The sequence below is a fragment of the Rhinoraja longicauda genome, chromosome 10 (genome assembly GCF_053455715.1).
Source record: "Rhinoraja longicauda isolate Sanriku21f chromosome 10, sRhiLon1.1, whole genome shotgun sequence".
NCBI lineage: Eukaryota > Metazoa > Chordata > Chondrichthyes > Rajiformes > Arhynchobatidae > Rhinoraja > Rhinoraja longicauda.
This window is the reverse complement of record NC_135962.1, coordinates 45,966,071-45,979,684: the sequence shown is the minus strand read 5'-3', so window position 1 is coordinate 45,979,684 and position 13,614 is coordinate 45,966,071. Positions and strand designations below refer to the sequence as shown.

Below are 13,614 nucleotides of genomic sequence, written 5' to 3'. Positions count from 1 at the left end.
CTGACTTGCCACTTTCAGGGAATCATGCACCTGTATTTCCAGATCTCTCTGTTGTACACTCTCCAAGGCTCTACCATTTACTGTGTAAGTCCTGCCTGGTTTGACATAAAGTGCAACACCTCACATTTGCCATTCCTTTCCCAAATGATCAAGATCCTGTTGTAAACTTGCAATCCTCACTGTTCACTAGTTCACTACCACCAATCCTAGTGTCATCTGTAAATTTATTAACAATATTAACTACATTGTTATCTACATTAACGATTTGGATGACAATGAATCCAACATCGACCCCCTCACTGTAGTGGACTTTCATTGAATATACAACAGACCTACCAGAAATTAGGACAAGAAATATCTGTGGCATATGCTGAGGTAGACCTAATCACACTTCTTAAAGTGAAAAGTATAGAAAATTGAAAACATTTTAAATTTAAATTCTACAGGTAGTCAAAGGAGCATTTTCGATGCCTGTGGGGGTGGATGAAATATGGACTATGACCACCATCAGCACAGGGAATCGAGGCACTGTTCCTCAGCCACCTCCCTCCAGCTCATTTCCTAAGGACTACGAGGATGACTTTAATGTCAGTAAGTGACCTCCTTACAAGAATTTACGCCATTACATTTTGTCGTTCATGTCCAAGAGGGTAAATACTAAGATAAATACAATATTATATTATTTTATATTCTGGTCACTTAAGGCCAAAAGAATAATATAGTAAATTTTAAGGAAACAGAAAACTTGCAGGTTTATGATATTTCTCATGCATTTCACATGAAGCTGTTGGACTTGAACAATTGAATTTTTTCCCCACAACTTTGAGAATTGAACCTCTCATTGTCACGATTTGCAACAAAATCTATGATACTGATTGTAATTCTTGCACTATTCAGTGTTTGCTGGAGTCTGAATGTGTACTTATTTTGCATTAATTTTTTCAACACGAATTATCAATGCGGTGCACCATTTTAGAACATAAAACATAGAAAAGTGCAGCACAAGAACCGGTGCTTCGGCTCACAATATCAATGCCAAAAATGATGCCAAGTTAAACAATCTCATCTGCCTGCACATGATCCATACCCCTCCATTCCCTGCATACCCATATGCCCATCGAAAAGCCTCTTAAATGCCACTATCTTGTCAGCATCGATCCAGCAGCAGGTTCCAGGCACCCAACACTAGTTGTGTAAAAAATATGCCCCCCACATCTCCTTTAAACTTTGCCCACCTCACCTTAAAACTATGCCCTCCAGCATTTGACATTTCCACCACGGGGAAGGAAGGTTCTGACCCTATCAATGTTTCTCATAATTTTATATATGTTTTTTTCCACAGAGAGTTGTGAATCTGGAATTCTCTGCCACAAAAGGTAGTGGAGGCCAATTCACTGGATGTTTTCAAGAGAGAGTTAGATTTAGCTCTTAGGGCTAAAGGAATCAATGGATATGGGGCAAAAGCAGGAACGGGGTACTGATCTTAGATGATCAGCCACGATTGTATTGAATGGTGGGCTGGCTCGAAGAGCCAAATGGCCTCGTCCTGCACCTATTTTTCTATGTTTCATCAGGTCTCTCTCCTCTGCTTCCGATGCTCCAGAGCAAACAATCCTAGTTTTTCCAATCTCTCCTTATAGGTAATAAATACTCTCTGAACCAGGCAGCATCCTGATAAACCTCGTCTGCACTCTCTCCAAAGCCGCTGCATCCTTCCTGGAATGGGTGACCAGAACTGCAACATTCCAAATGCAACCTAACCAAAGTCCTATAACCCTCGCCCTAATACACTGCATCGTGACTTCCTGACTCTTATACTCAATATTCTGCAGACATAAAACTTATCAGTGTTTTACACTGTACATTGTTTCATCGTTCAAACCACATTGTAATTCTCCAAAAAATGGACACATTGTCAATCAGATTGCAATTTGGAAAGTCCGCACAAAAACGTTACTTTACTGTTTAAAAACACAATTGTGGGGGGGGGGAGGGGGAAGGAGATATTGTTCTGGAATATTTTGAGACTTGACAATAAATTTTCCAAACCCAGTTAGAAGTTCTGCTGAATTTCTGGTACGAAATTAGATTCAACCATTGAAATATGTGTTTATAAACATAGCACAAAAAGTAAGGAAATTTGTGTTTGGTAGATTATTTCTTTGTTGTAACAATGCTTCTTGGCAATAAATCTTATACCATTGGAAAGCCTGTTTATTTCCCTTTTAAATGGTGTCACATTTGTAAGGAACATGCATTTGTGGGATGAGCAGCAGAGCTGAGTATGTGGGTTGCGCCCTTGAAAAATCTGCCAAATCTCTGCCAATGCCAAACAGCTTATTCTGCCATTGACTCTTGTTCGGTGTTGTTTGGTGGATTGCATGATTGAAGTCTGAAGAAACAAGACATATTGGCAATTTAACAATTTATTCATTTAATAAACAGGAGCCTCAGTAGCGTGTGGAAGAACCATACACAGCCACAACAGCCTGGCACCTCCTCCTCATGCTGGTCACCAGCCTGGTCACACACTGTTGTGGGATGGCATCCCATTCTTCAACCAGCATTTGTCGCAAGTCAGCCAACGTGGTTGTGTTGGTCACTCTGGCACGAACAGCACGCCCAAGCTGATCCCACAAGTGTTCAATGGGGTTGAGGTCAGGACTGCTGGCAGGCCATTCCATCCTCTCCACTCCCAAATTCTGGAGGTAGTCTCTGAGAAACCCTGCTCTGTGGGGGCGAGCATTGTCATCTTGGAGGATAGAGTTCGGTCCCAGACTGTGGAGATATGGGATTGCCACTGGTTGCAGAATCTCATCTCGATATCTCTCTGCATTGAGATTGCCTCCAATGATGACAAGCCTTGTTTTTCCAGTGAGGGAGATGCCGCCCCACACCATCACACTGCCTCCACCAAAAGATGTTACTCTATCGGTGCAGCAATCAGCATAGCGTTCTCCGCGTCTTCTCCACACTTTTACCCTATGATCCAACTGCCGTAGGCAGAATCTGGACTCATCGCTGAACATAACGTTCCTCCACATGTTCAGGTTCCAGTGCACGTGTTGCCGACACCAGCGCAAACGGGCCTGACGGTGAAGGGCAGTCATGGCAGGCCTCCTGGCAGCCCTATGAGACTGGAGATCGGCTGCGTGCAGTCTGTTCCGAATTGTCTGGGCAGAGAGCCGTCGGCCATATCGTCCTGCAAACCTTGACTGCAAACCTAAATCTGTAGAAGACAGCCTACGGTTCCTAAGTGCTGACAGGGTGAGGAAACGGTTTTCTTCGGGTGTCGTCTTCTTGGGACGCCCACTTCGCGGCCTGACTCTGACATCCCCCGTTATATGGAACTTGGCCTTCACTTTGGAGATGGTACTAGGGCTCACTCCAAATAATGCCACAACTTGATTTTGCAGAACACCAGCTTGAAGTTGCCCTATCGCACGGGCCCTATCCAGATCAGTCAAACGTGGCATGCCGATTCTTGGAGCAGACACCTACTGACCACTGTAGCAGGGCCCATGCTCACAGATGCTGCCAATCAGGTGCCAATCAGGCACCTGATTGTCAGCACCTGGGGGTACCAGAAGCTCAAAACAAGAGTCAATAGCAACAGCAGAATAAGCTGTTTGGCATTGGCACAGAAGATTTGGCAAATTTTTCATGGGCGCAACCCATATTCTCAGCTCTGCTGCTCATCCCACAAATGCATGTTCCTTAAAAATATGGCACCATTTAAAAGGGAAATAAACAGGCTTTCCAACGGTATAAGATTTATTGCCAAGAAGCATTGTTACAACAAAGAAATAATCTACCAAACACAAATTTCCTTACTTTTTGTGCTATGTTTATATTGATAATGAAAAAAAATTGCAAAGCATTTTTCAATGTAACTAGTTGTTTGATTTATTTCGAAAGTTAAAGACCTAGGTTTATGCTAGATAATGAAAATGGGCAAATGTTAGTTTGCTTTCTCTCCATTTCAAACGTTTGGATTATCCTTTTACTATAAGTGTGGTGTTAGCTTGAATTTGGAGACCTGGATGCTGATGTGCTTGGTATTTAAAACAAAACAAACCTAATCTTCTTTTTCAAATTGCTATGATTTAGAGATTCCGCTATTCAGTGAAGCACCTAATTTTGCTGACCAGACTGGAGTGTTTGAATATTTCATGAACTACAACGATTCTGGAGACCATGTATTTACTCTTCGACAGGTCGTAACTGAGCGACCAATAACTTGGGCAAGTGATGCTGACCAAACAATTAGTGTTATTGGTGATTACAAGTGGTAAGGTTTTTGCTTATTTTAATTTAATAAAATGTTTGAAGCAGAACCTTCTTCGGATGAATGATCTTTTAATTGAATTAAATTCACGAGATTATATTGCCAGTTGATCCTTTTACTGGATTTTGATCGCTTTCCATTCTCAGGTGGCTCATGGAAGCCTGGGGAAATTAATCACCTTGTGATCACTTCCTACTGTATCAATTTTTACAATTCCATCAGTCAGGTTAAAATGCCAGATTTAGACTTTAGATATACAGCGCGGAAACAAGCCCTTCGGCCCACTGACCAGCGATCACCCCTTGCACTAACCTACACACACCAGGGACAATTTTTACAACCTATTGAAGCCAATTGATCGACAAACCTGGACATCTTTGGAGTGGGAGGAAACGGGCCCACCCAGAGAAAACCCACGCGGTCACTGGGAGAACGTACAAACTCCGTACAGACAACACCCTTACTCTGGATCAAACCCGGGTCTCCGGTGCAGTAAGGCAGCAACTCTGCTGTTGTACCACTGTGCCGACTCGTGGTTCATAATGTTTCTTTAAATTGAGCAGTGAAAATTTGGGAACTATTCAAGTGAAACTAGATTAAATCCCCGCTACACCTCATGATGAAAGTTGCTACAGTGACAACAGAGCCCAATGTTGCACCTCTTGCACTACCATGAACTTTTTATTCCAATTGTGTTTTGCACTAATGTTTTGTTATTCTTGCTGTCTTTGTTCTTTTATGATTTTTATGTAACATTTATGCTTTTGTACGTTTGTCTGAATCTATGTGCCTGTCAGGCTGCTGTATGCAATATTTTCTGAGTCCATGCCAACCATCGATTTTTCTCAACAACCTTCATTTTAGGGGCAATTTTTACTCTGTCGTGGTACATTACCAGGCAGATGGAGAAATAGGTTCAAAGAAGTGCTCAATCTCCCCACCTTATGCAACACCCCCATTGTACCCTGAGAACTTCTGGCCCAAAAAAGCTCAATTTATAGTAGCAGCTTGTAGAGATGGCATTGAGTACCTTGGAAACCTTGTATCAGAAACACATGGAAGCCCTTCATTAGTGATGGATGGAACAGACCGCCTCACAAGCTACCCACTTGTCAGTGACCTCCTGCCCTATCAGTGGTAGAGTGAAAGATTCCCATTTTGTCCTTGCTAACCAATCAACCCAAAAGTTTTTAGCAGCAAGTCATTCTCAATCCCAAGGTCCTGGCAGACGAGAAGATATTTAAATATAGAAAGACCTATATATCTAGATAACATTATATACCTAATTAGATTTATAATCATAAAAGCCTCAGACTGGTTATATTTGGTCTACAATCTATCGAAAATATTCATCAGAATGAACCCCTTTCTTATATCTGTGTTGAGGAGCCATTTGCAGGGTTCAGAATTGCTTTTATGTCCACATGCACTGTTGTTAAAATCATCCCATTAACAGCCCCAATGGGGTTGTAATTGAATTGACTCTTTGATCCTGTTCAAGAGTCTCTTCAACTTATTTACAGGAAATTAATATTAGCCCAGCCCTCAATCAAGTTCCTGCCAGGCAAAATTACGCTCAATGGATATTAACTTAACATGGAAAGAGCTGCCAGAGGAGGTAGCTGAGGCAGGTACTACAACAACATTTAAAATACATTTGGGCAAGTACATGGACCAGAAAGGTTTAGAGGGATATGGGCCAAACATGGCCAGATGGGACTAGTGTAGATAATAGGCCATCTTGGTCGGTATGGACAAGTTGGGCCAAAGGGCGTCTCAATGAGTTCCATGTTTCATGACTAAATAATCCTGTGTGTAAAAGCTATCACTTTGATGTGTTCATCTGCTGAAATAGTGAGCCTTTTACAGTGGTATAACTGCAAAAATCAGCATAGCATACAGAACATTTTATGTGATCTCTTTTTCAGCAGTCTCTGAGGATGACTGGCCTCAACTCAGTTTTGTGGGTCTTTGGCCTAAAACATAAAATAAGTATTGAGATCTGCTTGTTGGTATTGTTGAAAGAATCAATTTCAATTGAAATAGGATATACTGCGATGTATGTGTGGAGTTATAAAAAGCTGTGTATTTGTCGATTGATATTAATGTTGGATCAAACATTTAAAAGCTGATGAAATCTATTTAAGAAATAACTGGTAATATGTTGGGCCTGTGATACAATCAAAATAGCTATACATGTCTTTACCAATGTGCTTTATCTTTATCAGCAATGTCTTTATCAGTTGTGAGACATTCTTGACTTTGCTGATTTTAGTTGTCATATCCTAAGTGTGAATTTGCTTTTCCAGGCAGGATGTAAATATAACCTGCGATGTACTCATTGAGACGGCCAACACTGGTGGTGTGTTTATTGCTGGAAGGGTTAATAAAGGCGGGGAACTTATTCGACATGCAGAAGGCTTGTACTACTGGGTCTTTGCAGATGGGAAGTACAAAGTTACAAATGACCTGCGTAAGTTTTATTAATTACATCTTCACACTTCATTTACAGTTGAATTGATTTATATTCCATTACATTATTTTTAGGAAATCGTTTCCCTGTGCATTTACTTACTGCCATAAATGAATGGGGTGTAATTGAAGAGGGTGAGAACTCATTTAAAAAAAACTGATGAGACTCTGTCTAACAAGCAAAGCAGGCAATTCCAACTCTTATGGCTGACCATGAGATGGCTTTTGTTATGCAGTGCAACTTGGCATCTTTATTTTGATTTATCAACACTTAAAAAATATTTTAAAACACAGAAAATTATAGCATTGCAAAAAAAAGTGGTGTTCGAGTTTTTTCTTGACCGTAGTGTCGGTGTGGTTAGACCAAGACAAATTGGTAGTGATATTTACACTGAAGCTCTTAGTACCATTTACTTAGCACCATTGATGCAGACTGGGGTAGGTACTCCACTCCACTTCCTGAACTCAATAACTAGCTGCTGCTTTTATTGATATTGATACACAGGGTGTTGCCTTGGCACTAGATAGCAAAGATCTTTATCTTCTTCCTGTCCCACCATTGCTTGAAATCCAGCTAACTGTGGTGGTGTTGTTAAAGCAGAATGTGGTAACACAGTCGTGTGCGTACAGGGAGTATAGTTGGGGGTGGAATATGCATCCTTGTAGGGCACTGGTCTTGAGAATTAACATGCGGGTAGTTTTGTCACCCATCCTTGTTGTTTGCGTTCTATGGGTCAGAAAGCCACAGATCTAGTTGCAGCTGCCTGCTGTGTTCTAGGTCCAGGCGTTGGTGGAATTAAGGTGTTAAAGGCAGAGCTATGGTCACTAAATACGTGTCTGCTATCGGTATCCTTGTCACCCAGATGTCCCAGGGATCAGAGCGCAGGCCGCAGAAGATATCTGCTTGAATCTGTTGCAACAGTGAGCAAATGCAGTGAGCAAGGCTGTGTGGGAGACTAGAGTTGATGTGGCCTCATGACCAGCTGCTGGAAACTCCGTTGTTAACAAATAAAGAACATGATTAGGCAGAGTAAGTCATTGCCTTGTTTAAGGAGAAAAGTAATTTCCACAGTTCATTTGCCTTCAGTTCTTTTAATGCTTCCAAATCTAGGACCCATTCAGTCAGCAAATGCTTTTCTCCCCAATTCTCCTTTTGTCAACCTTGGTAATTTTCGGAAGACAGTTCTTCAGCAACGAGCTATAAAATTCACGCTGGCTGGAATGGATTTGTCTCCCTCTTCTGTCTGACTTGTCATCCAGATTTCTTCCAAAAAAAAGATAGGGCTTTATAACACTAATACGAGATGCTGGAGAAAGCCTCTCTTCAGAAAGTTGCCACGGTTGAGGTATGTCTTGAGGTTTTAAGGGGAATCAGATATTGAAATGAAAAATTTCCTGTGATTTCCCAGAGAAGAGTCAAAAGAGTCTTTGAAATTCTTACTTGCAGCAGCACGACAGATATGTAAATGTAGTACTCTGTAAACACCATAATAAACAACAAAAAAGAGTTCGGTATACACACACACATATATAAACATAGCACAAAAAGTAAGGAAATTTGTGTTTGGTAGATTATTTATTTGTTGTAACAATGCTTCTTGGCAATAAATCTTATACCATTGGAAAGCCTGTTTATTTCCCTTTTAAATGGTGCCACATTTGTAAGGAACATGCATTTGTGGGATGAGCAGCAGAGCTGAGTATGTGGGTTGCGCCCATGAAAAATCTGCCAAATCTTCTCTGCCAATGCCAAACAGCTTATTCTGCCATTGACTCTTGTTCGGTGTTGTTTGGTGGATTGGATGATTGAAGTCTGAAGAAACAAGACATATTGGCAATTTAACAATTTATTCATTTAATAAACAGGAGCCTCAGTAGCGTGTGGAAGAACCATACACAGCCACAACAGCCTGGCACCTCCTCCTCATGCTGGTCACCAGCCTGGTCACACACTGTTGTGGGATGGCATCCCATTCTTCAACCAGCATTTGTCGCAAGTCAGCCAACGTGGTTGTGTTGGTCACTCTGGCACGAACAGCACGCCCAAGCTGATCCCACAAGTGTTCAATGGGGTTGAGGTCAGGACTGCTGGCAGGCCATTCCATCCTCTCCACTCCCAAATTCTGGAGGTAGTCTCTGAGAAACCCTGCTCTGTGGGGGCGAGCATTGTCATCTTGGAGGATAGAGTTCGGTCCCAGACTGTGGAGATATGGGATTGCCACTGGTTGCAGAATCTCATCTCGATATCTCTCTGCATTGAGATTGCCTCCAATGATGACAAGGCTCATTTTTCCAGTGAGGGAGATGCCGCCCCACACCATCAAACTGCCTCCACCAAAAGATGTTACTCTATCGGTGCAGCAATCAGCATAGCGTTCTCCGCGTCTTCTACACTTTGACCCTATGATCCAACTGCCGTAGGCAGAATCTGGACTCATCGCTGAACATAACGTTCCTCCACATGTTCAGGTCCCAGTGCACGTGTTGCCGACAGCAGCGCAAACAGGCCTGACGGTGAAGGGCAGTCATGGCAGGCCTCCTGGCAGCCCTATGAGACCGGAGATCGGCTGCGTGCAGTCTGTTCCGAATTGTCTGGGCAGAGAGCTGTCGGCCATATCGTCCTGCAAACCTTGACTGCAAATCTGTAGAAGACAGCCTACGGTTCCTAAGTGCTGACAGGGTGAGGAAACGGTCTTCTTCGGGTGTCGTCTTCTTGGGACGCCCACTTCGCGGCCTGTCTCTGACATCCCCCCTTATATGGAACTTGGCCTTCACTTTGGAGATGGTACTAGGGCTCACTCCAAATAATGCCGCAACTTGGTTTTGCGGAACACCAGCTTGAAGTTGCCCTATCGCACGGGCCCTATCCAGATCAGTCAAACGTGGCATGCTGATTCTTGGAGGAGACACCTACTGACCACTGTAGCAGGGCACATGCTCACAGATGCTGCCAATCAGGTACCAATCAGGCACCTGATTGTCAGCACCTGGGGGTACCAGAAGCTCAAAACAAGAGTCAATAGCAACAGCAGAATAAGCTGTTTGGCATTTGCAGAGAAGATTTGGCAAATTTTTCATGGGCGCAACCCATATACTCAGCTCTGCTGCTCATCCCACAAATGCATGTTCCTTACAAATGTGGCACCATTTAAAAGGGAAATAAACAGGCTTTCCAACGGTATAAGATTTATTGCCAAGAAGCATTGTTACAACAAAGAAATAATCTACCAAACACAAATTTCCTTACTTTTTGTGCTATGTTTATATATATATAAACTGGAAGATTGTTATCTCAGAACAGCACAGAATTAGATTTGGTACAAAGAATTACTGGAGTAATTAATGAATAATTTCCACCTTGCAGCTGGTAACACCGTGTTGGCTTCAGGCAAATCGGGTACACGTGCAGGGAAATGGCACACACTCACTCTCAGAATTCAGGTAAGTGTCACAGATTTCAGTTCAAGCAGTTTGCCCCTTTCTATGGTTGTATGTCCGGTACACAAATCCAATTGTTCAAACTAGGAGGAAAGTAAGGAATATTTGTGGGACTGTCTGCTGATTAGATTATTGATGAATTATTTTAACTTCTGCAAGGGGAAAAATTGCCCACAGCATTTGCTGAAGCCTATGTGATTGTGATTCTGATCTTTGTGAAGGTGTAAATTAAATTTAAAATGCTAGTTTCTCTCTACTTTCTGATTTAAATTACTGTAATTTCTTCACATAAATTAAAGTAGTATGATCTTACTAGCAGGTTAAATTAGTAAATAGTATATTAAGGCTTTAACATTTTCTTTGACTCACTTTTTAGATCTGGGCATTGCTAGCAAGAGCAGCACCATTCCTAATTGCCTTTGCAAAGGTGGTGTAGTCTCCTGCTGAGCAGCTTGCTAGATGTTTTCTAAGAGCATTTAATAGTCAACTCCAAGTGGTGGGTGTAGTCACCTCTCAGTCAGATTGGATAGGGATAACAAATTTCCACCCTAAAGGATGTTACAGCTGTCCTAAGCCGCCAAATTAACAAACAATTTGCTTCGCCAAAGCACCTACATTGCAACAACCCGTGCTTTTACTTGATTTCCATGATTGGTATCACCAGCATGATCCTGCCTGGTGAATTTTGTAGCAATTTCACTTGTCTGATTTCTAATTTGAACTGAGGAAACAAGGAAGTGTTGGAGAGGTTAATCTTGTCTTGTTGCACTTTACTTCCCTTGGTAGCATATCTTTAACACTCTTCTTTGGGATTGTTAGCAGAAACCTTGGACCCAACTATAAATGAGTTTTGTTGCTGCCTGTCCCAGTTATTCCCTTCAGATCAAAGTCATTGGTCAGCTTTAGATGTTCTTTTGTTCTGGCACTGTTTGTCCTGACCAGACCATATTGCTGATGTTGCTGCAATACTTGGATGAAAAGGTAGTTGAGCAACCTGACATTTTTCCTGGCAGGAAAACATATTTTCCTAGAATGTGAAAAAATAAATATTTGAGGGATTTTGTTCTGTTTGTAAATTTGCAATAAATGTTGATTTTAATGCATTTATAATAAGCTCGAGATGGTATAAAGTCGGTTGCTATGAACTAAAGTATTTTAAAGAGGCCATTTACACTTTAATTCAATTCCCATTTAGGGTGATTCAGCGTATGGATTATTGAATGGCTACCCACTGTGGAAAGATGTCCGTGTTGCTCACCCTCAAAATGGATGGGCTGCAATTGGAACACGTGGCTTTGAACTGGCTCAGTTTGATAATTTTCACGTGCAGGCTGGTTAATCTCAAGTAAATCCATTCCTGCAAATCTAAGCACAATCTAAGCACAAAATCTAAGCACAATCGCCCGGTGGGGGCTCAGGACCTTCATCGGCCTGCTCGGCTTGGCCCTGGGACTTTCCATCGCCTGGTGGGGGCTTCAAAAAGTTGGGAGCCTCGATCACCTCGTGGCATCACGGGAGAAGAATGAGGAGGAGATAAGACTTTTCTTTGCCTTCCATCACAGTGAGGGTGTGCCTAGAGCAATCACTGTGATGGCTGTTTGTGTAAAAATTGTATCTGTGTGTCCTGTGCTTTTTGTTGTCTACTGCCGGACCCTGACGTGAGAGGATGCTGGCGCTGTTTATTCGCCGCTTCTCCGTTAGGATAGTTTGTCTGTTTGTTTTTATGTTATGATTGTTTTTGTAAAGCGCTTTGAGCTTCTGGTAAGGCGCTATATAAAATAAATGCTTATTATTATTATTATTATGAACGTTTGTTGATTCTGCAGTTTTGAAGTGCCTTAAAATGAGCACGGGTATTTTTCTCCACTTTTGTACGTTTAGGCATCGGAGGCAACTGCTTAATGAGACCTTCACAGAGTGCTTAAATATTTCTCTGAGCACGCTCTCCAAAAATTGTAAATCTGATGATTTCTTCACAGGTGCCAATTCTGTGGTAATTGTTACAAGACATGTTGCTTCAGCCTGATGGGATACAATTCATGACACTACCTTTCAAGCAAATGTTTGCATTTAAGTACATAACACAACTATTTGCACACTTCTACAATAGGTATGAATTGCAACCTGTAACTGTCGAGCTGTTTGCCGAGATCCCTACTGGATGTTAAGAAATTTCCTCCAGTTAAATATGCATTGGAAATAAAGTTGTCTCCAGTTTGGGCCACTAACCCTGGAGTGAACTACCAAACCCTTCTGTCTCCCTGGCAACTGACTGAGACTGAACCTGACTGCTTGCAACCTGACGATCAAATCTGAACCCTCACGAGCTTTGGACCAGAAATTGAACCAATTACCGAAGAACTATATCCACCTTTTGTGATATCATTTCAACTCCATTCCTGCTGAAACCCATATGCTCATTAACCAACCATAGACTTCAGCTCTCCAACTTTCGTCCAGCCAGTTTCCATGTTTCACCTCCCATAGGCAGCTCCTCATTATAAACTCAAGCATCATAGATTGCATCATGTTTAGCCATCAGCCTGAACTTCCTGACCAACACCCGGCCTCATTCCTACTCTTCTCTATGATCTTCTTCCTCCAATGCCTCCTCTTTCCACCTCGTGAAGATCCCTTGTGTTTATTGTTTCACCAATGGCACATGCACCTTCTTTCCAAAACGCAGAGTTCCAGAATTCCCTCCCTAAATAGCTTTGCTCTGGTAGCATTGTTCCTTTTAAGGTGCTGCTTAATCCCTGCCTCTGATCAAGTTTAATTCGCATCCCTGGTCTTTGCATGTTGAATTAATATGATGATACCTCTGGGAAGCACTGCAAATTATTTTTATATTGAACAGGCTGTTTAAATTGTGGTACTGTTGGTGTCATTGTTGTTGCTGTTACTCCATGCTGAATTGTTGCAAGAATCAAGTCTGGAATAATTTGTTGACTTGTTCACTCTCTTGTTTAAAGTTTTGGTTTCTTTTAAATCCAATGTTTAATATCAAGCCTTACTCTAAATGTTGAACATTGTTTTTCTAATGCAAACATAATTTGCCATTTTGCAAATAAAATCTTACAAACATTTTATAAAAGCTTTGTGTTGAGCCAATAAAACGTGATCTCGTCCACCTCTTGCTGTTTGTTTGCAGTTACAACTTTTGTGGTTATGATTGTAGATCTAGATTACGTATTTAATATTTGATTATGCAATTAAGATTTGATCTAATGTTGGCAAGACAGGTGGGATGGAGAAGGGTGTATTATCAGTGATACCACTTGAGACCAATATGGTTTAAAAATGGAAACATAGAAAAATAGGTGCAAGAGTAGGCCATTCAGCCCTTCGAGCCGGCACCGCCATTCAATATCATGGCTGATCATCTAAAATCAGTACCCCGTTCTTGCTTTTTCCCC

General features: G+C 41.8%; 1 protein-coding gene across 2 annotated transcripts in view; it reads left to right on the top strand.

Moving 5' to 3' along the window:
• The window catches only part of LOC144597685 (galactocerebrosidase-like), a 46,518-nt gene extending 33,250 nt beyond the window's left edge, over positions 1-13,268 (top strand). For both annotated transcript variants that reach the window (XM_078407214.1, XM_078407215.1), the window contains exons 13-17: positions 447-591; positions 4,111-4,291; positions 6,598-6,761; positions 10,125-10,201; positions 11,394-13,268. In XM_078407214.1, coding sequence (XP_078263340.1) covers positions 447-591; positions 4,111-4,291; positions 6,598-6,761; positions 10,125-10,201; positions 11,394-11,537 — 711 coding nt within the window. In that variant the 3' untranslated portion in view covers positions 11,538-13,268. The remainder of the gene's footprint in view (positions 1-446; positions 592-4,110; positions 4,292-6,597; positions 6,762-10,124; positions 10,202-11,393) is intronic.
• The last annotated feature ends 346 nt before the right edge of the window (positions 13,269-13,614 follow it).